This window comes from Athene cunicularia (assembly GCF_003259725.1).
Source record: "Athene cunicularia isolate RWA chromosome 3 unlocalized genomic scaffold, athCun1 chr3_part1, whole genome shotgun sequence".
Taxonomy (NCBI): domain Eukaryota; kingdom Metazoa; phylum Chordata; class Aves; order Strigiformes; family Strigidae; genus Athene; species Athene cunicularia.
Window position 1 is genome coordinate 61,340,796 of NW_020799097.1, and position 25,215 is coordinate 61,366,010.

The 25,215-nt window shown below is 39.2% G+C and overlaps 1 protein-coding gene across 4 annotated transcripts; it reads right to left on the reverse strand.

Moving 5' to 3' along the window:
- Nucleotides 1-5,832: 5,832 nt before the first annotated feature.
- On the reverse strand, nucleotides 5,833-16,428 carry TAAR1 (trace amine associated receptor 1). 4 transcript variants are annotated; one of them, XM_026845276.1, is made up of 4 exons: nucleotides 16,234-16,428; nucleotides 14,961-15,037; nucleotides 11,449-11,576; nucleotides 5,833-9,238 (listed from the first exon to the last, which is right to left on the reverse strand). In XM_026845276.1, exon 4 carries the CDS (start codon nucleotides 9,201-9,203, stop codon nucleotides 8,139-8,141), a length of 1,065 nt encoding a protein of 354 aa, XP_026701077.1. In that variant the 5' UTR covers nucleotides 9,204-9,238; nucleotides 11,449-11,576; nucleotides 14,961-15,037; nucleotides 16,234-16,428; the 3' UTR covers nucleotides 5,833-8,138. The 4 variants fall into 4 exon arrangements, with proteins under 4 accessions (XP_026701077.1, XP_026701075.1, XP_026701076.1 ...); XM_026845274.1 differs by having other exon boundaries at nucleotides 11,449-11,705; XM_026845275.1 differs by having other exon boundaries at nucleotides 16,201-16,428.
- Nucleotides 16,429-25,215: the final 8,787 nt, after the last annotated feature.

Below are 25,215 nucleotides of genomic sequence, written 5' to 3' on the forward strand. Positions count from 1 at the left end.
GACATATCTCAGCTTTCTTGAAGATTTCAGTTAATGAGATATTCACCTAAATTCTCATCTTGAGAGTCACAAATCAGCTACCAAAACCCCCTTTTCCAAATTAATTACAACGCTAAACTCACCTGCTGTGGTTTATTAGCAATGAACGCATCTGATAGAAATAGGTTGTAAAATTGGTATGATAAGAAATACTCTTTACTTTCCCTACATATATACTTGTTTTCTATGATTATAATCCCACTAACTGAAAGGGAGAGGAGATAAATTGAGTCTTGTCTCCTGTAATAGACTCTGGTCCAGCTGCAGTAGTCGCAAATGAATACACCAGTGAATATTTTCAAGGGGTAAAAAATTCCCTTCATTTATCTGGGGACAACCAGATGCATTTCTTCCACCTCTTTTCCTCATAACTTGTTTTGGACTGAGAGCAAATTTAGAAATAGAAGCAGAAGGAGATACTCTTCTCCACAGTAAGTTAACCCACTTAAAAGAAACTTGGGAAGCAGCTTGGTCCACCAGGTAACCCCTTGGAATAAAGAAATTACAGAAACAGAGCATCAAAATATTAAATAGACTGCTTGGCAGTCATTGTTATTGGCTAATCCTACCTGCATCTCTTTTAATAATACCATCAATAAATTCTTTAAGTAGACATTTTTCTGTTTTGTTATTGTCCTGCAAAAACTGCAACTGCAATGTCGGTAAAAGACAAACCTCCTCTGTAAATTGGCTCAGATTAATTAAAGGTGGGAATTTATTTTTCTTTTATGACATTGCATTTACTTCCCAGGAGATTTTGAGTTAAAAATATGTATATAAATCAGGGTTTTACATCAACAGAAGATAAACAAAGCCAAGTGTCTGTATTCCCAAGACCATTATTTTTGTTTGCTCTATTAATTCATTTACCCTCACATATAGAGGAGCTATTTTGGTGACTTAAGGTAGATACAAGTCATACCAAAATGAGTCTTTGAATGGAGAGGCTAAAGGTAAAGGTAAAGGAAAGATGTTCTGAGTGTTTATCTATTTTAGTGGCCAATACTTTAACATTTTTCAATCATTACCATTTCTAATGAAGCTTAGAAACTAAATATTTAATAACCTTGAAGAAGATTACTATCTTGTAATTTAATGGGCCACAACAGCACTTTCTCTTATGCTGGCTGCATGTGTAGCTTTCGCATAATGTACAGAAAATCTTCCCTACACGTTACAGAAATGGAAAAGAAGAAGTGTTGATTTAGGTCAATCTATCGTCTGTTACTGGAAAATCTATTATTTATAAAGAAATAAAAATTAGGAAAGGTAGTATTTCTTTTGTTACAAGAAAAGGACCAAATTAATTCACTAATAATGTGAATAAGTGGAGTCCTCTGAGGTCAGAGGTGGATATTCAGACTTATTGCTGACCCTTATACAGATGTATTGAAGATGCATTACAAAAACAAGGGTAAATGACCGCTATTCCACAGAGACTGGATCTTTATTGAATATGATATACAGTATGTCATAAGAACAGGGCAGAAAATAAACATGTTTTTTAAAATTAATTAAGGAAAGAGTAAGAACATTTAAAGGAGTCTACCTTTATGGCAGCTGCTTTAAAGACAAACAGGGAAACTTTCTGTTGGAATTAAAAGGCGAATCTCTGGGATTATCTACAACAGAATCATTTGCAAACTCCAAAAATAATAAAATTTTGTCAGTGTGTACAGCAGAGATATTTTATCTTTGAGATCTGTTTAGTATTTTTGACACAGGCATGTCTAGTAACTTTCTTTTTAAGTAAACAAGTGAGAGATGTAAGATTCACACAGATTATTAGTTATTAAAAGAAATTGCTAAAACATAAATCTGTGCAAAAATCTATGCAGACACAATTATATTAAATTATAACAAGTAAATCTGTGGAAAGAGGCTACACTTGAAAAAGAATTACCTTCAGGAAGCAGCGTCCCATGTGCCTCACCACTGGTGTTCCTTTCAGCATGAGATGGAAGACAGGGATGGGGGGACAGTTGGACACCTTGCCTTTCAGAAATTAAACGTCTAAAACCTGCTAAGAAATGTACAGGAACTGAAACCTTTATAAAAGAAACTGTTTAACTGGGTTAAAACAAGACTGCAGAAAGGACCTTAGAGATTGTCTTTGAGAATTAGTCGTGTGAGGCACTGCTGTACTGCAAAGGCAGTGTAGAGAGAAAATTGTTGTCATTACTTTCACTGGTAAATCAGTTTAGTTTTGTCACAGCCTATGAGTTTGCTTTATGTTGTACCTCATCATTTCAGTGTTGTTGTAATTATTGATTGAACTATTTGGTTACTTATTACTAACCACTTCAGCAAAGCAGAAATCACAGCAATAGAGAGCAAAAGACAAGCTAAAATTTTCTCAAAGATATGTTTTCTCCTCTTGGTAACTGAGAAAGTCTAAAGGGTGCAGGATGCACTCTGTTTTCAGTGATCTTTAACCTCTTTACCCTACATATCTTTTAGTCAGTATGCTGTGAGTACTCAGTATTTAAGGAGGTTGACTTTTTCTATGACTATGGGAAATAATGTTAAGACCTCTATAAGACCTCTAAATATAAGAAATAAGTTGAAAACTCTACAAGTAGGTTGTGGAGTTCCCACTGCCTAAATTACCTGTGGATCCAATCTCTTAGGAAATGAATTTATTTTACAAAGGCTATTGCATAGTCATCACATAGAAACATTTTCAGTTACCTATGCAGCTGGTTGGATTTAAAGTGTCAGCATGAAGGTGAAAAGATCTTACCAAAAAACCTACAAAGTAGGAAATTAAATTTAGTTGGAAAAATCTGGTTATGCAAGACCACAACATTAAGCAAGACTCAGTAAATATGGTAACTGAATTTCATAGAATCATAAAATCACAGAATGGTTGAGCTTGGAAGGATACACTCTTCCCCATCACCCAGATCATTAATGAAGATGTTGAATAGGATTGGTCTCAGTATTAACCCCTCAGGTATACCACTCGTTGTTGGCCTCCAACTAGACTTTGTGCCAATGATCCCCATCCTCTGGACCTGGCCATTCAGCCAGTTTTCAATCCACTTCACTGTTTGCTCATCTAGCCCATATTTCATGACCTTCTCTATGAAGATCTTACAGGAGACAGTGTTGAAAGCCTTCCTGCAGTCTGAGTAGGCAATAACCACCACTCTCCCTGTGTCTATCAGGCCAGTCATTTCTTCATAGAAGTTTACAAAAATTAAGCTATGTCTAATGGAAACAGACTAGTCAAAAACTGCTTACAGATAAGCGTATTTCTGAATTATGTCTTTAGATGCATTACTGTGGAAGTAGTGTTGTAGATAACTAAGATGATCAGGAAAACTACAGAAGTAAAGGACTTCTGTAGAACATTTATCATCATGTCTGACTGCATCTAGTATTTTCTTCCTTGTTGAATGGGTATTAGCACATTATAGAGGACAGAGAGTGCACAACCTAGATGTGTTAATGATTTAAGGAAAGCCATACACTTTGCAATATTTACACAGTTTGAGAGCTCAGTTTTTCTGTTTGAACACTGCACTAATGCTGTTTGGTTTTTTTTTTTTTTTTTTTTTTTTTTTTTTTTTTTTTTTTTTTTAATCTAGCAGTTTAAAATACTCCATTTTGTTTTGAAGCTTTCCTTGTGAGGCTTCTAGAAGGGTCCTGCTTGAACAGTCAGTGCTTCTCTTCTTCCCCCATCCTGCTGCATCAGCTGTCCGAGGGACAGACAATAAGTCTCAACCACAGGTAGGACCATCATACAGGAGGCCATAGCAGGCATCACCTCACAGGCTGCAGCACCATGTTACAACCTCCAAAACATGAGCTACAGGCACTAAGGCAGAGGGGACAGGCGGCAGATCTTGATTCTGAAATTCACTATCAGTTCTGTACAAAGCATGAGAGGAAGGTGACATTGCAAATTGTGCTCACTGGTGGCAAAATGAACAGACATAGCTTTACTGGTGAAACAGAGCCTTTCATCATGCTGGAGTAATTGCTTTGCACAAGTTTTCAGGGAAGTTAAGACATATGAAATCACCCACTGGAGACTCATTTGTTTTGAAAAAGGTAGCCATCTGGGAAATGTTTAATAAGGTCACTAATTAAATGTATTGATAAGGAATTTAACAATACCCTTTGCACTTCATTTACATGATGACACTTTGAGATTGCAGTAAGGTTCATTCTGCTTTTCCAGACATAACTCATAATCTGGTCAGACAACTGAATGAGGCGTTTTTCTTGTGCTCTCCTAATTTTTCAGTCTTGGATTCAAATAGAGTCCCTGTGGCCTCATTAACACATCTCATTTGTACATCCCCTTCACAGTGAGAAATAGCTTTGCGCTGCCTGTGATTAGAGCTAATGAGAGAAAGTAACCTGGGACTTTATTAAAGTTGCTCTGCTAGAGAAGGTGCTCTGTAAACAGAAGGCAAGGAGGCTCTTTGGGAAAGTGCCACCTTTAGGTAATAGGACACCAGAGGAAAGTTATTTCAGAAACTTTCTGAGCTGGGCCATGCACAAAGCTGACTTATATTGTAGGTTATTAAGAACAAGGAGAACTGCCTTCTAGGTGTGGATGAAGGTCACCAACAGTCTGTGTGTGGAAGCCCCTTGTTACTTCTGCAAATATTGGTGACATCTTGGCTAGACTAGCCTGCAGGAGAGTTGTTGGTCTGTACATTGAAAATGTCTTCTATTATTTCCATTTACACTAAATAGTTTGTGGTGATCTTGTGCAGCCATGACATTGGGTTGTCCTCTCTACTGGTTTTGTCTGAGACAGGGTTATTTTTCTTCATCTCATAATAATTTGTATGGTGCTATGTTTTGGATTTGTGATGAAAATAGTGTTGATAACACCGCCCCTGTTTTAACTATTGCTGAGCAGTTCTCACCCAGCCTCAGGGATTTTTCTGCTAGGAGGCTGGGTGTGTACAAGAGGTTGGGAGGGGCACAGCTGGGACAGCTGACCCCAACTGACCAAAGGGATACCCCACACCATATGATATCATGCTCAGCAATAAAACCTTGGGGGAAGGAGGAAGAGAAATATTCAGAGTTATGGTGCTCCTCTTCCCAAGTAATCATTACACATGGTGGAGCCCTGCTTTCCTGGAAATGGCTGAAGATCTGCTTGCAGATGGGAAGCAGTGATGAATTCCTTAATTTGCTTTGCTTGTGCAAGCATCCTTGCTTTACTTATTAAACTGTCTTTATCTCAAACCACAAGTTTTCTCATTTTTACTCTACTGATTCTCTCCCCCATCCCTCTGGGGGAGTGAGTGAGCAACTGTGTGGTGCTTACCTCTGGCTGGGGTTAAACCATGACATCCTCCAAACTTCTGCACAGCATGCCTGGGATAGCTGTGACCCACATAACCTAAGGTTTCCCCTGTGTCCTCAGGATGATCTACTGGCTGCTAACAATTTTTGACCTGTTTCCCTCCTGATGTGCTTCAGGGCAGGACATGGGGAACTCTGTGTGTGCCTCTGGGACTTTACAAACCACCATCCCACCACTGTCCCTGAACTGTAGCTATTCACACAGATCTTCAGTATGAATCACTCCGTAGATCCAAAATCTCATTTCAGGGTGCTTGCTAGTCAAGAGTTGGTCCTGAGAAAACATCTAACTCCTAGTTCCAGAAAAGTGGCCTTTGACACGAGCATTTTTGGAGTTCCAGGATCATCCTAACTTTTCCATAGTGTGGGATTCACCTGTGATGAGTGATCCTCATTTCAGCTCCCTAAAAATTATATCTAAAATCATGAAAATGATTTTAGATATAATGAAAAACACCCTGTGAAGGTGACTATTTTTCTAGTGAGTATAAAGAGAGCTACTAATGACTAGAGCAGATGTAGTGCCTAACTTTTAGATGTCTAAATTTAGATTAGGTGGCTATCAACCTTCAGGCATGTGAGTCTGGTTTTTGTGGTTTTAAGTGGATTAGCTTTGCACTAGGGTCTAGGCACAGATTGCAGATGTGTGTGCTCTATTTGCACTAGAGGTTATCCTGCAAGCAAGCTGGGATCATATTCATTCACAAACTCCTCCTGTGACCAGAAGATAATGCCATAAACATACCAGAAGAAATTATGATGACAGACTGACCAGCTGTGAATTCAAGTAGAGCTGAAATTCTTTGGAAAGAGTAATATTTCCAAATTTTCAGGGATATAGACAGTGGATGAAGGGAAAGAAACAATTTCTCCATTGACTTCCTGAAGGGACTAGGTGCTGAACTTACTAAACATACTTAGAAAGCTTCAGATGGGTGACATTCCTCATAGAGAAAGTTCACTTTCCTTCAATCTATAACACTACCAGAAGAAATAGCACTTCTGAAACTGCTGTTTTGAGATGAAGATGTCCAAGTGATCACGCAGTTCATTTCAGAAGGTAACACTGTGCATGAGAAAATTGACTACCGTGGCCAGCCTCACTGGGGATGAAGGAAGAAGATAATTACCTATTAATTTATCAGAAAGACAGATTTTTTTAAAAAACCTTAACTTACTTTATTTCTGTGAGATAAAATATTAAAGTAGACATTGTCACTAGCAAGGATTATCTTCTGCAGCACAAGTGATGATGTGTTGTATATTTCATTGTTCCTTTTTATGTCATTTTGGAGAGTGCAAACTTGCAAGATGGCAGTGAAACAGTAGAAGACACAATCTTGAATCCTGATATTTTGCTCTGCTGAAATGTAGCATCATTCAACTTTTATGCTGTACAGAGTATTTCAGTGCTCTACAAAGTATGGAAAAGAAAGACAAGATACACATACGATGTGCACTTATCCAAGCAATGTTAATGGAGGACATCATTTACTGCTGAGCATAGCTCTTACTTCAATACAGAGTCATCAATTTCTCTCCATAGTCTCTTCTCAGGTACTAATCCTTTGCTGTCCACTCCTGTCCTTCATAGTCCAACCAGATGTCACAAGATCAGGACAGAGGTATTATTTCCTTCTGTCTGGTATTATGTTAACTCTAGAAAAGCCAGATGATAGATTAAAAAAAAATTGCAGTCTGTGGGTCGTCTTCAGCTGGTGACCATGTGCTAGTTTTTGATTTGCTCACCTGGGTGTCCTGAGAAGCTGCCCATAGAGGTAACCTTGGCAGCCTCTCACCCAGGTGCCATCACCCTAAACCATTCCTACAGCCCTTTTTCTGCCTCCTGGTGCTTCCACAGCCACTCTGCCCCATTCACACTCTATTCATGCCAACCATAGCATTTCTTCACAATTCTCTATGTACTTTCTTCACCAGCTGTCATAGCATTGCCATCAGACAAAATAACAATATGTCCAAGATAAAAGAAAGTTGTGTGAGGTGCGAACTGGTAAATATTTTACATCAAAACATTCATTAGACAAACATCATTCTCTGTCACTGTCAGGTTCAGTGTTGCTTTCTGCTATTGCTTTCCATTCCATACATCATATTTTTTCTTGTCTTTGATCTCGTTAAACACGCTTTTGGTCTCATTAAGCAGCAAAGCCTTTAAGTGACAAACTCATAAGTGACAAGCACTAGTTGAAATGGAAACAGAAAGAGCAGCACAACTTTTCTCTGTCCCATCTTCCCTCCATGAAGTGTGCTGGTATGGATGGTTATGGGCCCAGTTTAACCTCTTCACACATACTGAAGGGGAGGGACAAAACTTAAGAGTTTTGGGTTATTACTCAAAGATGTCTAGAAATTCAAAAGGAAAGGCTTTTCTGCTCTTTCTAAAGGACAATAAATAAGCACAAATATTGTAATATAAACACACCTTGTTCAATAAATTAATTTGTTGGATCAGAATAATTTCTTAATGATCAAGAGCAGGGATATAAACTGCTGTAAGTTTTTTTTAAACTCATCTTGCTCTTCTGTGCATTGCATATAAATAGCTATAACCAAAATGCCATATACAAATCCCAATCTGTAATGAAAGAAGATGTAAAGCACAATATGCTTTGTTTATCTGCTTGACCCAGGTTTGAAAAATAAGTAAACAAATAGGTGTATCCTATATTTTCATCTCTTACATCTGGAGTTCAGCCTCTGGGCAAAAATTCGAAGTCAGGAATCCAACCATTTAAAGCATGTTATTCTAAAAACAAATGAGTCCTGGAAGAGTCCTGTTGAAAAACTTTTCCAAACAGAATCATCTTTAATGCCCTGCGAAACCACATGTAAAAAAATGCATAAACAATTGGATTAAATGTAGAATTTAAATAACCAAACCAAACCAAAGCATCAATGAGAATAGGAGGTATCACATAATTCATAAATGGATTGGTTGCTGTAAAGAAGAAGAATGGACTCCAGCAGATGAGAAACACCCCCATTATTATGCCTAATGTCTTGGCAGCTTTCCTTTCTCTGCAGAATGAAATGTGGTGCTTCATTTCAAATTGCATCTTTTTTTGGCTAATTGCATCAATGGATCTTGCCTGCCTCTTGGCTATAGAGTATATTTTCCTATAGATGTACAGCATAACAAATCCAGGGATATAAAAAGACACTATGGAGGCCACAACACCTGAAGTTTCACTGAAAATGACAAAGCATCCTCCTGCACAATGGACATGATTATATATCTCTTCTGCCCCTCTCAAGTTTAGGTCTAGAAAGATCATCCCAAAAGCAAAAGCAGCAGGGACCATCCAACTTACAAATATCATGACCAGGATAACAAAAGTATTTATCTTTGATTTGTATCTTAGAGGGTCACACACAGCATAGTAGCGGTCGATGGATATGAAGGAAAGATGGAAGATGGAAGCTGTGCTCAGCATAATGTCTGTGCTCGTGTGGATCTTGCAGAAGAGCTCCCCAAAATACCAGCAGTGCTCAACAGAGCGCACCATGCTGCAAGGCATGATGAGGAATCCCAGCAGAAAGTCTACTGTAGCCATAGAAAGTATAAGGAAATTGGTAGGCGTATGGAGCTGCTTGAAATGTGATATTGAGATGATAACCGTCAAATTTCCAATCACTGTGGCCAGAATTATGCAAACCATGAAGATATACATGGAAACACGGATACTGTTTGACCAGCTGCTCCTTATGCAAGAGCCATTTACGGATTCACAGCACAGTTGCATCCTTACTGAGGTCTCAAATCCACGTAGATATGCAGCACTGGTACTGTTTTTCCTGAGGTACATTTACAACTGTTTTTTTCTTTTCTATACAGTCTGAGCTGCAGGAAGGAAAGAAAAGGGCAATTGTAAACACCTTCATTTATCTGAATGCATAAGAAATTCACATGTCATTATTTGTGAAGGATGAAACTATTTTATAATTATACTTTTAACAGAATGACCCTTTTATCATTAGACTTCCCTTTGAAATGGGAATCTTGTGTGATGAAATAAACTGTATAATGGGGCATCTTCACACCAGAACACTGGGCAATGTCTTGTCTAGTGGGCAAGATGAGAAGTCCTTTTCATTATTTTCTGTTTGGACAGTCCTAGTCTTCATAAAAATTAGTTGGAGTGCTGTATCTCTCACTTTGCTCTTGAAAATCAGTAATTCTAGATTCTGAAGCTCCCTCACATTGTTTTTGGATACATAAGTCTAAGATCTACAAGTCTAAAACAGAAGGCTAAAGCTGAGGAGCCCATGCTCAGCAGCTCCTCCAGCCCTGTCCTGATAGCAATAACTGAACCCACTGGGCAGCCCAGCAAAACCAAAAAGTTTCCATAAGCCCTCAGTTTTTAGGCAGATGGCACTGCCTCACCACATCAAGTCTTACTGCAAAATTCTCGTGGGCTATATCTGTAGATAGAGATGTAAGGAAAAGTTCTAAGAAGAGAAAAAACTTTTCTGCCCTTTTCCTGACAAAATATAATGGAAGAGCCTGGCTAATCTGAAGCATTAGCTGCTGTATAAACAAATATCTTTGCTGTCAGGATCTAGTTAGTTTAGCATCATTATGTATATTTATTAGTTAATACTGATTTTAGCCAAGGCACAAACATGGAGATAAATATTTTCTGAACATTGGTCTAGTCTGCATCTGAGGACACAAATATTGTGTGTTTCTCTTGTGTATGCAGTAGCATGTCCCTTTTGCAAGTCTCTCTTTTTACAAAAGCATTTGATGAAAATATTTAAGCACTCGGCAAGCAATATTCATTGTTGAAAGATCTGGTTTTCCTTCAATTAACAGAAAAATTATAGTATTGTGAAAAATACAGAACAGTAAGGTATGTTTTTCATTGGCATTATCATTAAGGTATAACATGTTTGTTTAAGTCAGAAAAATACTGACATGGCAATTCAGCCAGTACTAATTTAAGCCATTTGATTTGGGACTTTGCTGCCTCTGGTTATTCTCAATAGAACACACAGAATAGTTAATATTTTCCCATATCAAAACTAATGTTATTACAAGCACACTATGTCATTAGAATCTAAATGGAAGTTGAATATAGATGATAAACTATAGCTTGTGAAACTCTGGTATCTACCACTAACAGCTTGTGTTATATAGAGGGATTTTCAAATAGTGCCGGGCAGTAGCACTCAAGTGCCAGGGACAAGGTGCATCCAGAGATAGTCTCGGGAAAACAGGACATGTGGAATCAGAGTATATTAATTTACTGTTTGGCGTGCCTCTTGCTCCCCCTTTTTTTCTGTCTACTAATATTTAACACCATCTCTGCTCTTTTCCACCTCACTTTAACTATCACTTCATATATTATTTCCCTCCACTTTTGGTCTGTCTCTTCATGTTTCTTTTCCTTCCTATCATTCCTCCTTTTGGTGCATTTACACCCAAGATAGAGAAAACACAGCTAGCTGGATCTTTATCCACTCAAATTTTCAATTTTCATAGCAGAAAGAATTAAACACCAGTTTAACTGTATATACTGAACATAATTACAAAAGTTTTAAGCACATTCAGGTTATAAATGTGTCACATAGATTTTGATTTTCATTTGTTTATGTGTATATATATTAAACAATATAGCAAAACAGGCTATAAAGGCAACTAAAAATAATTAAGGTACTATCTCTAGTTTTCTATTTAAAAGATTAATAACATCCCTATTGTTCACTGACAGAGAAACTGTTTAGCCTAAAGAAATATGATCTCCCTTGGAAACTGTTTTTCTTTCAAAAAAAACCCTTATTTTCAGAGGATTTTGTTGTTTCATCAAACAGAAAGAAGAAACTCCAACCTCCAAACATAATATTGAGCAAACTGAGATCAGGTGTGTGGCTTTGCTTGAAATGGAAACAAAATAAATCAAAATTCATGTGGCAAACTGTCCAAATAAGATGAACACTGAAAAAGTTTTCAAAAGAAAGAACATTTCTCTTCCATAATTAATTATAAAGTTTAAAATTCAATAAAATAGAAATATGAAGAAGCATCCTTTTAAAATCATGTTCTCCTACCTTTCTCCCCTCATGCCGGGTAGAAGTCTGCTCTTGATGCTGACTTGTTTTCTGCTGATTGAGTGTCACCCCTTCCTTTTGAAGACCATCTCAAAAGACAGCTGAGCCTCTTCACCATCATAACAGTTCTGGATACACAAATTTTGAGAGGACAGGCACTTAATCCGCAGCCAGAGCAACCTTCAGAAGCTCTGGCACACTACTGGAGGATGTTGGGTGCAGTGAATAGCGTTCTTGGCCCTTGGTCTGAGGAGCAGCTGTTAACGTGAATAGTAGCTCAAACTGTTTATTTTGTCACCCACTTAAGACCAAAATAATGGCTGTAACACTCATATTTGTTTAATGGGTCTTATTTATAGGTAATGTGAACTCATTTGAAGTACCTTTACTTGTTTGATTAAATGTTGTGGTTACATTGTGAGCAGTCCGAGATTATCTAGGTGCAGAACAAAACCCATGATATAGTGACCCTTCTGTGAGATTCTAAAATAAAGGAAAATAAATAATTATATGTAGTTCACAGCAGCATGTAAGATTTCCTTGAAAAGGCATATTGTGTACTGAGTGACATGATGTGTATTTACCACCCTAGTTTTGATTACTTTAGTGAACAAACAGGTTTAATCTAACAGCCTAATCAGTTAACAGCTATTTGCAAGATACAGCTACCAAAAAGGTGTTTAAAGTAAACATCTATTATTGGCTGTACTGGCGTCACAGATGAGCAGCATCAATTTTTTGCTCAACAAAGGACCGTGCAGCCCTTTAAAACAGTGATATTGCTGAATATAAATGACTGTTAATATGGTGACCATCAGCTAAGCCCAGTTATGCCGGGTGCCTCAAGGACATATGCAACAAGGTAGATTAACATACCACTTCTTGCAAAATCTGCTGCATGATGTGGGTTAACTGCTCCTTTATATTATGTGCATCAAAATATAAATAAAAGCAAACATCTCAGTTCTTTTCTTTTTCTTGACGGTGCACTCATAAAGAGACTGGGGTGTTGCAATGCAAGGCTCTTCTTGTTATGGGAGGAGAGTTTACCAACTAAAAAAACCGCAGGAACAACCATCAGGCTGAGTGAGAAACCACGCGGGATAGTTGAGGAAATGTCAAAGTGAGGTTAGGCACTCAAATACTGCTCTCTGAGACAGGCCTTCAACATTTTGAGATACACAGCTGTGGACCTTCCTTGGAGCCAGGAACTTCTCTTTGAGGAGTGAATGTTTAGGCCTTGGTAATTCCCATATTGACACATACGTATTGTAGGAAGGTAAAGTTTAGGTGAACAAATCCAATGTGCTTTACTGTCTACAAAACTCATAGTTGTAAAGAAGTCTGGCGGCCAGCTCATTACGTGGACTTGGTCAAAGGACATCCACACATGCATACACACTGCTCCCCTGCCATGCCTCTCCTTCAAGTGATGCAGTGGCCAGAACTCAAGTGAACAGTCTGGAAAGGCAGCTCTGCTTGAAGTGTTTGTTTCAGAAGCAGCCACCTGGCAGCAACCAGCCAAACCCCTGGGGTACCCTCTGGGTCTGGGGAGCCTTCCCCTGCCCCGAGCAGCTCTGCTCCGCTGCAGGGGGGCAGGCAGCAGCCGGCTCTGAAGTCTGGGTTTTTGATCTGCCTCCCTTCATGACCAGATTTTGAGTCCAGTCAGGGAGCGGGAGCATTTCCCTCCAGTTTCTGACTTGTAATAAAATGTAAGAACAACTTGCCATTCTTCTTCTCATGTGTGTCATTTCTCCAGGAGGCAACCTGCTTCTTTGTAAACCTGTTGAGGACTTTGGAAGTGCTAGGAATCCTCAGGGAGATGAAATAAAATGAAGAGTCAAAACCCAATGACGCAGACCAATATGTTACAGGGTTATTATATTTATCAGATGACTGTATGATAGTCATATCTTGTCTGCCTGCATTGTGCCTGCACTGTGCACTTAACACTGGAATATGCTGGTGGAGGCAAAGTTCAAGTAACAAATAACAAATCCGAGAGCAGCCAGTTTGAGTGCAGATCTCCAGGGCAGGCCATCTTCCCTCTCTAGCTGACTTCCCAAAACGCCTATATACTTTAAAATAATGAAATGTATTTTTGAAAGAAGAAATGCAGAGAAAGGGACCTAGTGACACTAAAGGTGAATTTTGTCCCTGATAACAACGTGGCTGGGCTCTCACCTTGACTTTGCCTCTAAAGAAGAAAAGACTCATCTATGGGGCTGGCCAGTCTTCCTGCTCCTACCAAAATCCTCTCAGGGCCAAGAGCTGCAAAACACTTGCCACTTTGCAAAGTGTAGGGGAGATAGTGGGCTGGGTCTAGCTGGTGAGTACGACTGAGGCAGGGCCAGGGCCAGTGCAGGGACCAGCAGATGCCTTCAGCAGCCCCATGGCAGCAGGAGGCTGCCCATGGCCGGAGCCACTGGAAGGCACAGCAGGATGATGTCTCTGTATAGTCTATTTTTGGAGATGCCCTTCACTCTTCCACCAAACACCAACCCACGGACAGAGCACTTATCATTCATTCTCCCTGAATGCACCAGATTGTACTGCAAGACCCATACGCATCAGAAAGGAATGAACCACATACCTAGAAGAAGCTGCAAGCATGTGGAGGGTGGTATTTAATGGTATGTTTACTGAAATTAATGTGAAGTATCAGTTTATAAGATATCAAGACAATTAAGTAATTAAGCAGGCCAAATTGACTACTGATTCAGAAAAAACTTTGGTAAGAAGTTTTCATGCTGTTGTAGATGCTTCAAAAAGGCATTTCTCATGGTTTAAAGCTGATGTGTATTCTCAAACTTGTTATTTATAATATTAAAGAGAATATGTCAAGCTCTATTTTTAGAAGACCTCAGAGCACTTGCAAATAGTGTTTAGCAGTCTTTTGAGTCTGTAATACATAAACCAGTTATACATCAAAATTCAAAGTAAAAACTTGTCTAGAAAATTGTTGCTGTGGCTTTCTTTTCTGCAAAATTTAGATTTCTGCAGTAATTAGTCTTCAGATTTTTGGAAAATTAAGAAAAAGAGATGTCACTCTGTTAGCATACTTCAGCTCTTCTACACTTACTGTTTGTTTTTAAAAAACAAAGTAATTAAAATGGAAAACGCCACAGAAGAGAACGGAAATAGCACTTTTGTCATTTGAACAATGCGTTAAAAAATGATTCTGCCCTTCATAGACAAGACTGTGAAAGGGACACTGGAAATGGGAAGGAACAGAATGGGGCTTGGAAATGACCATGAAAAAAACCAAACGGCAGGACAGCATTGATTTCTACAGTGATTCTTATAGCTTGCATTTCTATGGGTACAGTTTGGTCATCTGGCAGAAAACAGAATTTTACAATATATATTAGACAGAGGAAAGTTTCTCATTTTCTTATGATTCTTTTTAAAACTGGCTCTCTGCAAGGAGAACCATGGATTTAAAATTACTGTAGGCTCTAAGGTGGTCCCATGGTCAGAGAGGAATTTTGAAAGTATATAATTTCACTCACGGTTTATGCAGTCTTCATGAAAAAAAACACAGCATTGCAAAAAATTGTCTTCTTGTTTCCATTCATATGTTTGAAATCTGGGGGAAAAAGCACAAATTCCCAGTGAGCTATTAGTTCAAAATAAATATTTCATTATATAGTTAAACGAGAAGATCTGCCAACTAGTAATCTGAATGCTATTGCTGCAAACCTGGTGCAATTCCACTGAAGACTATCTGAGATTAGCCTAGATTTATACCAGAGGAATTTAAAGACGAATGGGTGAGATGATTGACCTCTAGATCTTTTCCCATGGTTTATATTCTTACTTTTCAGTGGAAACCATCGCTTTTCCTTGTCAAGTAAAACTATCTGTTTATACAGAGTAATGTGATGTTTGTGCTTTCTCAGAGTGCTTAGGATCAGGACTATAAATTCAAAACTCAAGATAAATGCAAATCTTTGAAATGCACAGAGGAATAAGAGATTTCAGGAAGATAATGTTTTTACAGCAAAGCAAAACACATTAATCCAAAGCCAAGAAATTATCTCTGCATTGGGGTGAAGGGGGTTTCTACATATCTGGTAGCCGTGCTAAGTAATGCTACGACACAGTTCATTGCCTCCATTCAGTTGCAAAAGCTGCTCTGGCAGACAGCAGTGCCAGGGTTCCTTGGTGGGCTGGGGCAGCCCCTCATCTCTCTGCCCACAGGACAGGGCAAGAGCATCCCCACAGCTGCGATACGGGTGCAGAGCAGAGGCACTCACGCAGTGGGGCAGGTCCCCTGGTCTTCTCTAGTGCTCCTGTGCACCCACCAAGCCCATGGGAATGAATTTAGGACTGTGGCTGGTTTGTAGATATTTGGTGGTCTCCAAACACAGCCTCCAATATGAAGATGAAAGCGGAGGAGGGAGGCAGTGAGCAGTAAACAGGTACAATCCCAGCTTTCTCATTCTTCATCCTCATGGCCCTGGAATAGCTTCACAGAAAGTAAAGAGCCTTACTCTGAATTCAGAGCTGTGCCTGAAAAGAGTTTTGCCCCCTAGCTATGTTTCTCTTTCAGCTATTGGGAATGAATGGCTTTTTTAAATCATCCTCTCAGCCACCACCAAAACCTTGTTGCTGTTGGTGCTACTGTTGTTCATTAAAGAAAGAACGCAGTGATCTGTGCAGAATAATAACTAGTATCTTCAACACTAACCACAGAAGAGTCACCTTTGAAACAAAATAATATCCCAGACTAATATATTAGCAGCTCACCATATTTCAGACTGTGTGACATGGAGACGGTACCTGTTCCGGAGTTATTTCCTCACCACGACCGGAGCAGCCTGTGGATGCAGCGCGATAGTGACTCATCCCACATGAATCCCCCAGCTGAGTGGCTGCACATTTGGTCTGACTGGTTTACAGCCTGCTGGAAAAATCTCATCAACAGGATGACGTAAGCATTAAATATTCAGAAAAGATAAGCAGATAATAAATCTGTTCTGGCACAAGCCACTAGCATATGCAAAGATGAATCCATCTGAATTAAGTTAAAGCCAGGTTCATGGAAAGAAACATACAAAATAAAGACAAATGTTTGTTATGGGCAGATGGAGCTAGCAGCACTGAACTGTTTTCAAGATAGCCTGATGTTACTCACCCTCCTTTTGATTTTGTTGACAAACTACAGCAATTTCAATTTTCACTGAAAATTTGATTTGTCTATCCCAAAATGGATATTTAAAAAAAAATCCAACCACAATATTTCAACAGTATTTGAAAACAAGACTGACTAAAAAGATATTGTTTCCTCCTAAAGAAAAAATTCTGCTTGTCTTTTATCTATGATGATCTGGGGTTTATATGCATTGTAGCAGGGACTTAAGAGGTATTGACTTCCTATTTATTTAGCTTTTACCATAACAGAGGAACTGTGCCTAAATATGTCCAAATTACGTATCAGCAGTGGCCAAACTGCAACTTGTTGCTTTTTAAAGCACTGCTCATTTGACTGGCATCTGCATCTTCAAACAGTTAGAGTTTTAGTATTGCTGTGGAACTGAAGGAGGAGAGTTCTTCCAGAAAGAAGTAATCCCAGGGAGGAGAACTGACTCACTTTAGATCAGTTTGTGTGCATCAGCTGGTGGGCTGTGCTGGTGGGGAGCCATGCCTTCCAGCCCCTGCTCCCCTGAGGTTTCACTGAACCCTGAGTGGGACCTGTGGGGCTCAGGTTACAATTTCTCCCTGAGGATTTGGGATTAGGGTGGCCTTGGGAGACAGGAAAGTATGGCCCTGGCAAGATGGCACAGGGGACATGAGGTTGAACAAGAAGGACAACTCTTGGTGAAGTGAAGGTCTTGAAATGTCACATTCTGGTCTGGAAGTGTGGCTACTCTACTGCAAGCCACTGAGCTCTAAAATTGCCAATAAAGACTTACATGTCAATAAGCAGTCTCCGGTAGCCTCCATTCTCATGAAGTAGCCTTTCACAAAGGCTGGATTTGTTTTTATCAGACACATGCTATTTTCCTAGAAATACTGAATAAGTTTGATTGCTTCTAATTGTCCATTTGCAAGCCCAACAGACAGCAGATGCCAGTGCTGTTGCACTGTGGGCCATTTTTAAGGAGGGGATCTGCCAGTGCCATTCTCTGCTTCTATGGTTGGTTGCCACTGCAGGAAGCAGCAACACTGTGAATGAGCATTGCTGGTATCATGGCACTGCCAGAACAGCAACTGCCAAAACTACCAGTGCCAGAGGCTGTGCCCTTTCGTGCCCACCCTCCGCTGCCCAGTCTCAGGGAGACATGCATGGCCAGCCTGATTTTTCATCAGAACTGCTTCATTTATCTTCTCAGTAGCTGCTGTATGTCATTTGAATATGCTTTGCAGATCACCAAAAAAGAGGTGAGGGTGCACTGGAGTCAGTTTGACTTTGTTTCATTACTTGTTATCAAGTTCCTGCTTGCTAGCCATCTCCTGATCAATACCTGTGAGTCTGAGAGGGAACAGATGGCAACAACAGGAGATTTAGCTGTTTAAATGTGCCTCTAGCAGCTTGCATAACTTTTTATTCATGCAGCTGAGGGTTGGTGAAGAGAAAGTAAATCTCTCTCTCTTCTTTTTTTTCTTTTTTTTTTTCCCTCTCTTTTTCTCCCCCCTGTTGTCCATTTTGTTCTTATCTGCAGTTTTTACTGCTTCATCCTTCTGTGCCTTGCATGTCTTGTTGCCCCAGCTGCCCATGTGGACCAATGCCTTAAATGGACCGTTGTATAAGCTCCTTTCCTCCTTTCCCTCCTTTCTAACATGTTCTATATGTTACCACACAATATTATGGGGGTCATTTCATACCACAGGCTTTGAAGCTTTCACTGAACATGTGCTCCTCATTTTCTGGGTACATGCCAGGAGCTGATTTTTCCAGGTAGTCAGTACTTGCACATGAAGCCAGGGAAAATCACATTTTGACTATATACAGTATTTCTGTAATATGAATTATTCTGGCATCTCAAGTTAACCACCTAATTTAGTGTCTACCGTAAAAATCAGTTTCTTTGCACTTAATCTTATCTACTTTATAGAATAAAAATTACTCCTAGCTTCATATAAATGCTGTGATTGCAAATATTTGTAATACATTAAGATATTATCTAATGTTGTGCCTTTACAAATCCAGGAGGGGTACAGGTTGCATCCTTGGTGATAGAAGAGCAACAGTCTTCTATCACTGAGAAAAGACTTGTCAGAAAACAAATGGCATTGTAAGACTCTCTTGGCAAAACATAAGAGTGGTTATATTAAGTGTTGAACAACCCTCAAATGCGAGAGGTTTTCTGTCTGCTTTTTGTTTAGTCTAACGCTGAAGAATCCCTGCAAACAGAGGCTAATGTTAACATGAATAAACAGTCTAAAATGTCTAGTGAAACATTAAAGATAGGCTCAGAAAGTCTTCAACAAAATGAAAGTTTAAGCCTGTTGCTAGGTAATGATGATTGATAAAACTTCAGATTTTTTTATAGCTCTGGTCCTTATACATGCAACCGTCTGATACTCTTGAGGTATAGCTAACTGACATCTGTTATGTAAGGCACCACACATGCATTTTTACCCACACCTGCCAAAAGCTTTCTGTCTTTCAGCCTAGCTACCAAGAAACACATTACTGTCCAATAATGGCCATGTTTTTACAGCTTGCTTTTCCCTTTTGTATCTCAGTGTCAGATATATTTGTTTTCTACTTAGGCAAGTATATTTCTTCTTTTGAACAATAAGTTTCCATGAATTAATTATAATGTATTTTCATGATTATGTTATGTTAGTTATTGCAGCCAACTCAGTGTAAGAACATCTCTGAGAAAACTGGAGAAGAAATTACTAACCAGGTAGGGGATGAGAAGAAAACAGAGGTTTGTACACTTTTGATCAATTTTTGTAGTTTTTCAGTTGGGTGACAAATGAAGGTATGAGGGATTTTACAGGGCCAGGGAACCTAACTTCTGCTGGGGTGGGAACTAGATGGATCACTGTCTCTATTATTTCTCCTGGACAGAGCTGATGACTTCCAGCTCCAACCAAACCTGTCAAGTGGTGTGAAAGCCTCCACACAGGGCAGACTGAAAAAAAACCACAGAATACAACTGTTGGAATTCACAACTAAATGCAGAACGTCTCTGTCTCTGCAGATGAACAATCAGCAGACGTAAACTGATGTGATTAATCGATTTGAATAGTAGTAGTATAGCAAACTCAGTGACCCCATTTGACTTTATTGGACTTTAATGAAAAGAACAATAAATCAAAATTTCTGGCTTCTAGTGGAGACAAAATGAAAAAAAGAAAAGAGAGAGCTTTAGGTATTAGATAGCAGCACTTAGCCAACACAGTAATAAATACTGTATGGAAAGCTCAGAAAGGTCTCTAACACATATGGGGGAGTGTATCCTAAAGATTCTCTAAGTAACTTAGCAGTGGAATTGACTCAAAAGTTCACTGTACTCTCTTTTCTCAGCTTAATGGAGTTAATACTAAGGCATTAAAACCTCTTGTCATTATAATATTTTGCCTAATAGTTTAATAAATATTGCAGAATGAGTTTTTTTCCAAAACCATTCATAAACTTGACATGAATTGCTAAGAAAATTTTGCCTGAAAAAAACAATGTCTTTTTCTTAAAGAATGCCAAAACTGTAACTCAATAGTACTTTTTCAATGTACAAAAAGCAATCTCAAATGTCTGGAAAACACAGCAAGGTGACATGCAGAACAGAAAAATAATTATCCTAAAAAACCTGACCTTAATGTTTCCATTTATTTGACTTTGATAAATTCAAGTATGTCTCATACTCCTAACACTCATTTAGAAGTACATGTTCAAAACTTTCTGTTACAAAAGTCATCACTTGATCTTGAGGACTGTCTCTAAGGTACTCTATTTCAAAATGTTCTCTGTTAGTATGCATTACAGTAAGTGAGCTGGGCAATCAACTATATGCAACTACTTAGTCTTTTTTTCTGAAAAGGGATGTCCTAAAGATTGACTATTTTTTCCAATATTTAAAGATATTACTGCTTCCTACACCCCTTGCTGCTGTTGCATCCTGACACAATCACAGCTGTGAGACTATGAGTTCATCAAAATTAACTAACATTGGAGGCAGCAAATGAAGATGGATAGGCAAGATTAAAATCATGTCATTACAATGCATCTCTTATATTGTATATTCTTGAGGTGGAAATTCACTGCTGCCACAAGAATATCTTGAACAGACAATGGACTATTTCACTTACAACTTTATAGTAATGAATAGCTACAAGAAGAAACATGTTTATACTTTCACAGATGGAGGCTACAAGTGCTTCTGCTAATTCTTCTTTTCTAAACTGAAAGAGAAATTAACATATCATTGTCAATATGCTTAAATTTCTGTTTCACCAAGATTGATCATGTCTAACTGTGCCTGATCCACAGGTAATGCTGTTCTCATCGTGGCTTCAGTATGAGGTACTGTTTGTCTATGGTGCTGAGAGTTTAATTTTTAGAAGGTATACTGGAATTATTTCTCTGTTGGGCTCCATGACATCTCATAGTCTATCACAAGCCACTGAGAAACATACTTGTATTAGCTGTGGTAAGCCGTATGATAATGGCTTATAATTGCTGTCGTTATTGACCTATGCAAATTATTTCCCTTTTTCAGCTTCCCTGCTCTGATGGTGGATGGTGACCTTGCAAACACTGTCTGGATGAAGTGGGGTTATTATTTGGTTCTTGGTTAATTAGAAATGTATGAATTCAATTCAAACTAACTCACATCATGGTCACTTGTCTATCACTCACTGTATCTACACTGATTCTGTGTACCTAAGAACGGTGTCTTATACTGCCAGCAATTCACCTATGATGAATTTTTCATAAACATTTAGTATTGTTACTAGGTTTAATAGTTGTGCAATCTCTGACTGCACCTTTCTGTTTCACATTATTTAATGGATAACTTGAGATTATGATGACTAGAATATGCACACAAGGATGTGGCTGTAGTGTCCTGCTCTCTTTAAAAAAAACCCGTATTATTAAAATTCTGTCAAGTCTATTTTTGCTCAAGGTCTGCTTGCTTTAATTCAGCATGTACAATAAAGTACATAAGATTTTACTCAGAGTTAAAGTTTCCCTAAAGTTGTTATCAGTCTTACTTAAGTCAGCCATAAGGTTTGGCTCACATTTGTTTTAACACAGTATTTTTCTACTTTCATCAGAAGCCTTGCATCAATAAAATCTATAAAGGACTTGTTTTTCTCTCTGTGTGATCAGAAACACAGTGGACAGGTGGGTCTTGTTTGCTTTGGCCAGCATCAAGGTATAAGGAAGAAATATTGACGTGTGAAAAGCAGGCTTTTCCAACTCAGAAAAGGATGGGGTTCATTAGGATACCATCTGGAGTAGCTTTTGAGGTGGAGTCATTGACATGAATTATATATAAATTAATTTTATTCTTCTCCTCTGGCATATCTGTTCCAGAGTCAGTGAACTTGCCTGTTCTTTCAGAAACTCAAATTCTCTCCCCTAAGGAAAATGTAAGAGAGGACTTTTTTTTTTTTTTTTCCCCAAAGATGAGCTAATGATCTTTCTTTTCTACCTCCCACCTAGCAGGTAGGAAAATAAGTGCATAGCCAGTTAACTTTCCATGAATTCAACTGAAACTGTTCTTGATGAATGTGATTTGTTGCATTGGTCACTCATAGTCTTTCTGCTTCTGTATTCTGGTTGTTTCTGTAATTTGCATCATTTGAAACTGGCCTTTATTACAAAACCTCACATTTCCTAAAACTGAACTTCATCCAGTCACTATGACCACCAAATTCCTCAGCTGAAGATCTGGTTGTTTTTTGAACTCCTTCCAGGGAACCCTTTATCCAAAAGCAGGGTTCATGGTTCTTGCATGTTAAAATGATGGAGCTATTCTGAGACTACTGCTACAGTCCATGTAGCTTCATCTTCTGCTTGGTTAAATTCTTGCTTTATCACCAGAAATGAGAAAGGGATTAATAAACTCCTCAGTGGTCCATTGTATGGTATCCTTGTTACCCTCTCAGGGAGAGGAAAGCTGTGCAGCAAATCTTGAAAACTACAGGTCAACCGTTCTTCAAATTTGGGTTTAGTGTAATTTTCAAATAATCCTGGGCTTCTGCACCCCTAATGGTGAAGTTTGAGAGTCCTTTCTGATATCCTATAAGCTACATAACTAGCAATATCAATTGTACCCCATTTCTGCTCCAACCACTTAAGACAGTCAGTTCTGCATGTATCTGGGAAGTATTCCATACTTCAGAAATGCCAGCAAGCAATATGTGAGAGATTTTTATGTTCAATTATCACAGCCTGAATAGTGACAAGGGAGCAGAACATGGCATAAAATCTACCCTTGAATAAAAGAAAAATATTTATATAAAATTTAGTTACCTCGCCAGGGGCCCAATTTCATTAAGACTAATGAACTCCACTGCTACAGATATTTTTGGGAAGTTTAACCTGATAGGAGAAAGATAAAGCTAGTAATGATAAACTGAATGTCTACAATTCTGTTCAGTGCAGGTCTCCCAACTGTATTATTTTTCATTTTCAGAAAGATTTTTATAAATTCTGTGTCTATTGGAGTACATGAAATACTCAGGATTTAGAGTACTAGCAACCTGCAAAATATCTGTTTGTTTCAAGATCGCCACTGATGCATCTATGAGGCACTTATCTCTCAAATGTCCCTAGATTCTTCTTTTTTGTGGATCAGGATATAAGGATATTGATGCCAAACAATGAAAAAAGATTTTAATCAAGTGATTTGACTGCAACAACAAAAGCAAAAGTCAAATTGCATTCACATGCCTCTCCAGTAGCTGTTCCTGTTTTGGTTTTCTTTTTTTTCTTTTCCACGAGCTAGGCCAGGTAATAAAAGAGTATTTCACCTGAAGGGCACCCAAGGGGGAGATAGAGGTGAGTGGCAGGGCATGTGAGAAGAAGATGAGGCATGGGCTCCACACCCAAGTTTGCAGCTCTTGCAGAGCCAGTGAGGGCAGAGGGCAGCAGGAGGCAGTGGCCTTCCCCCACCTCAGGGCTCGCTCTTCCAGCCCTACCCCACTGGAGCCAAGGCCTGAGCTATCTCAAGGAACAATCAAGACTAGAACAGAAAGGTATCAGAGGTATCTCTTCTGGGGTAGAGAGGGAAAAATCAGGGTTCAGGAACAGCAGAGAGAATTGTTTTCAAGTTAAAAACCGTTTTATGATCTTTTTCAGTACTGGAGTTTACAAGTCAGGGTAGCTCTGGCCTTTCTCAGAGCATTTCCTTGAGCTCTCCCAGGGCAGATAGCTGAGTGAGCAGCACTGAGGCTGGATGGGGAAGCACCACCATGGGGATCACCCACAGGACAAAGCTCCCCAATGCTCTTCTGCAGACAATTTCCACCAAATCTGCCTGACTGTGCTGACTCCAGTGCAAACCAACAGACCTGCACAGTCAAGAGGATGATGCTGCAGACCTTCATAACCAGTATGCTCAGTCTCATTTGCCCTTCCCAAACTGTTGACTATTATGGGCAAGACAATGGGCTCCTGGAGTGCACCAGACTGGCTCTGGGAGCAGGGTCAGCTCCCACCCTTTGGTGTGGCCATCTGCATCTTGAAATTCTGGACCCTGTATGCACTACACACCTAAAAGTCACATGGGATTTGTACTGCCACAGATCAACCATAACCTCTCTTGACCAAAACCTACTCTGTTTGATGAAAGACTAGTCTGAGTTGCAACCGTAAGTCAGGTGAGAAAAGGCTTTGACTGTCTTGAATAGCTTGCTCCCACATGGCACAGTCCTTCCCCTGAGCATGAGCTCAGCTGTTTTATTTCCAGGATGAAATTCTGGAAGGAGCCTCCCAAGTTGTGTGCTGGGAAGCAGCTGCACATGGGAAAATAGAAATCATGTGATTTCAACAACTTCTGGATAACACATGTTGGTGTGCATCGGGTGGGAAGCCACAGAGTGTTTCAAACGTGCCACATTTAGTGCAGCTCAGTGCCAAGCAAGATGCAGGCTGTAAGCCAGTGATGTGAAGGGTAGGAGACACAAAAGACTATGGGATAAGTACTGAGGCAGGGACCACTCTAATGCATATGTAGTGCAAATGAGGCCCATTTGCTGCAAAACATGATAGACAGATATCAGGCCTAAGACTGCCAAGTTTTAGATATCATTGCTAGAAGTTCTAAATAATATCTATTTCTCACGCTACATGGTAAAACATGTTTCAGGTACTAAAACACTGCCTATTCTGTATGTTTTCACAGTTTTGAAGAAAATTTCAAAATGTCCAGGAGAAGGTGTTGGCGTACTATGTTTATATGGTATGTGTGATCTGAAATGCATTGGACCCAGCATGCATCTGCCATGCACAATGCGGTGCAAGCTCAGCAGGACTGCAGAACTGAAGATGCTTTATGGAGGTCAGCTAGAATCAGTGCCTATGTGGGTTGTGGAGGACTCCTTTCTCTCTCTAAGGATGCACCTAAAACCATTTCAAATCTGGTTTTCTCTGCATTCTCTGAACAGTCCCTTGGTCACGATGGGGCCAAGGCCCATTGAGTATTAGGGAGGCACTATAGATTGATGTGTAAAACTGAGAAACAGGGACACTTAGTGCTTATACAGTCTGACAAACAGAAAGGGACAAAAAGGACAGAAAACCTCCCTTGGAGAAGATTTGTTCTGCAGCAAACTGGTAAACTCCATATTTCACACATT

Excerpts from the sequence above, each read along its gene's own strand:
- TAAR1 (XM_026845276.1), bottom strand. The coding sequence starts at position 9,203 with ATGTACCTCAGGAAAAACAGTACCAGTGCTGCATATCTACGTGGATTT.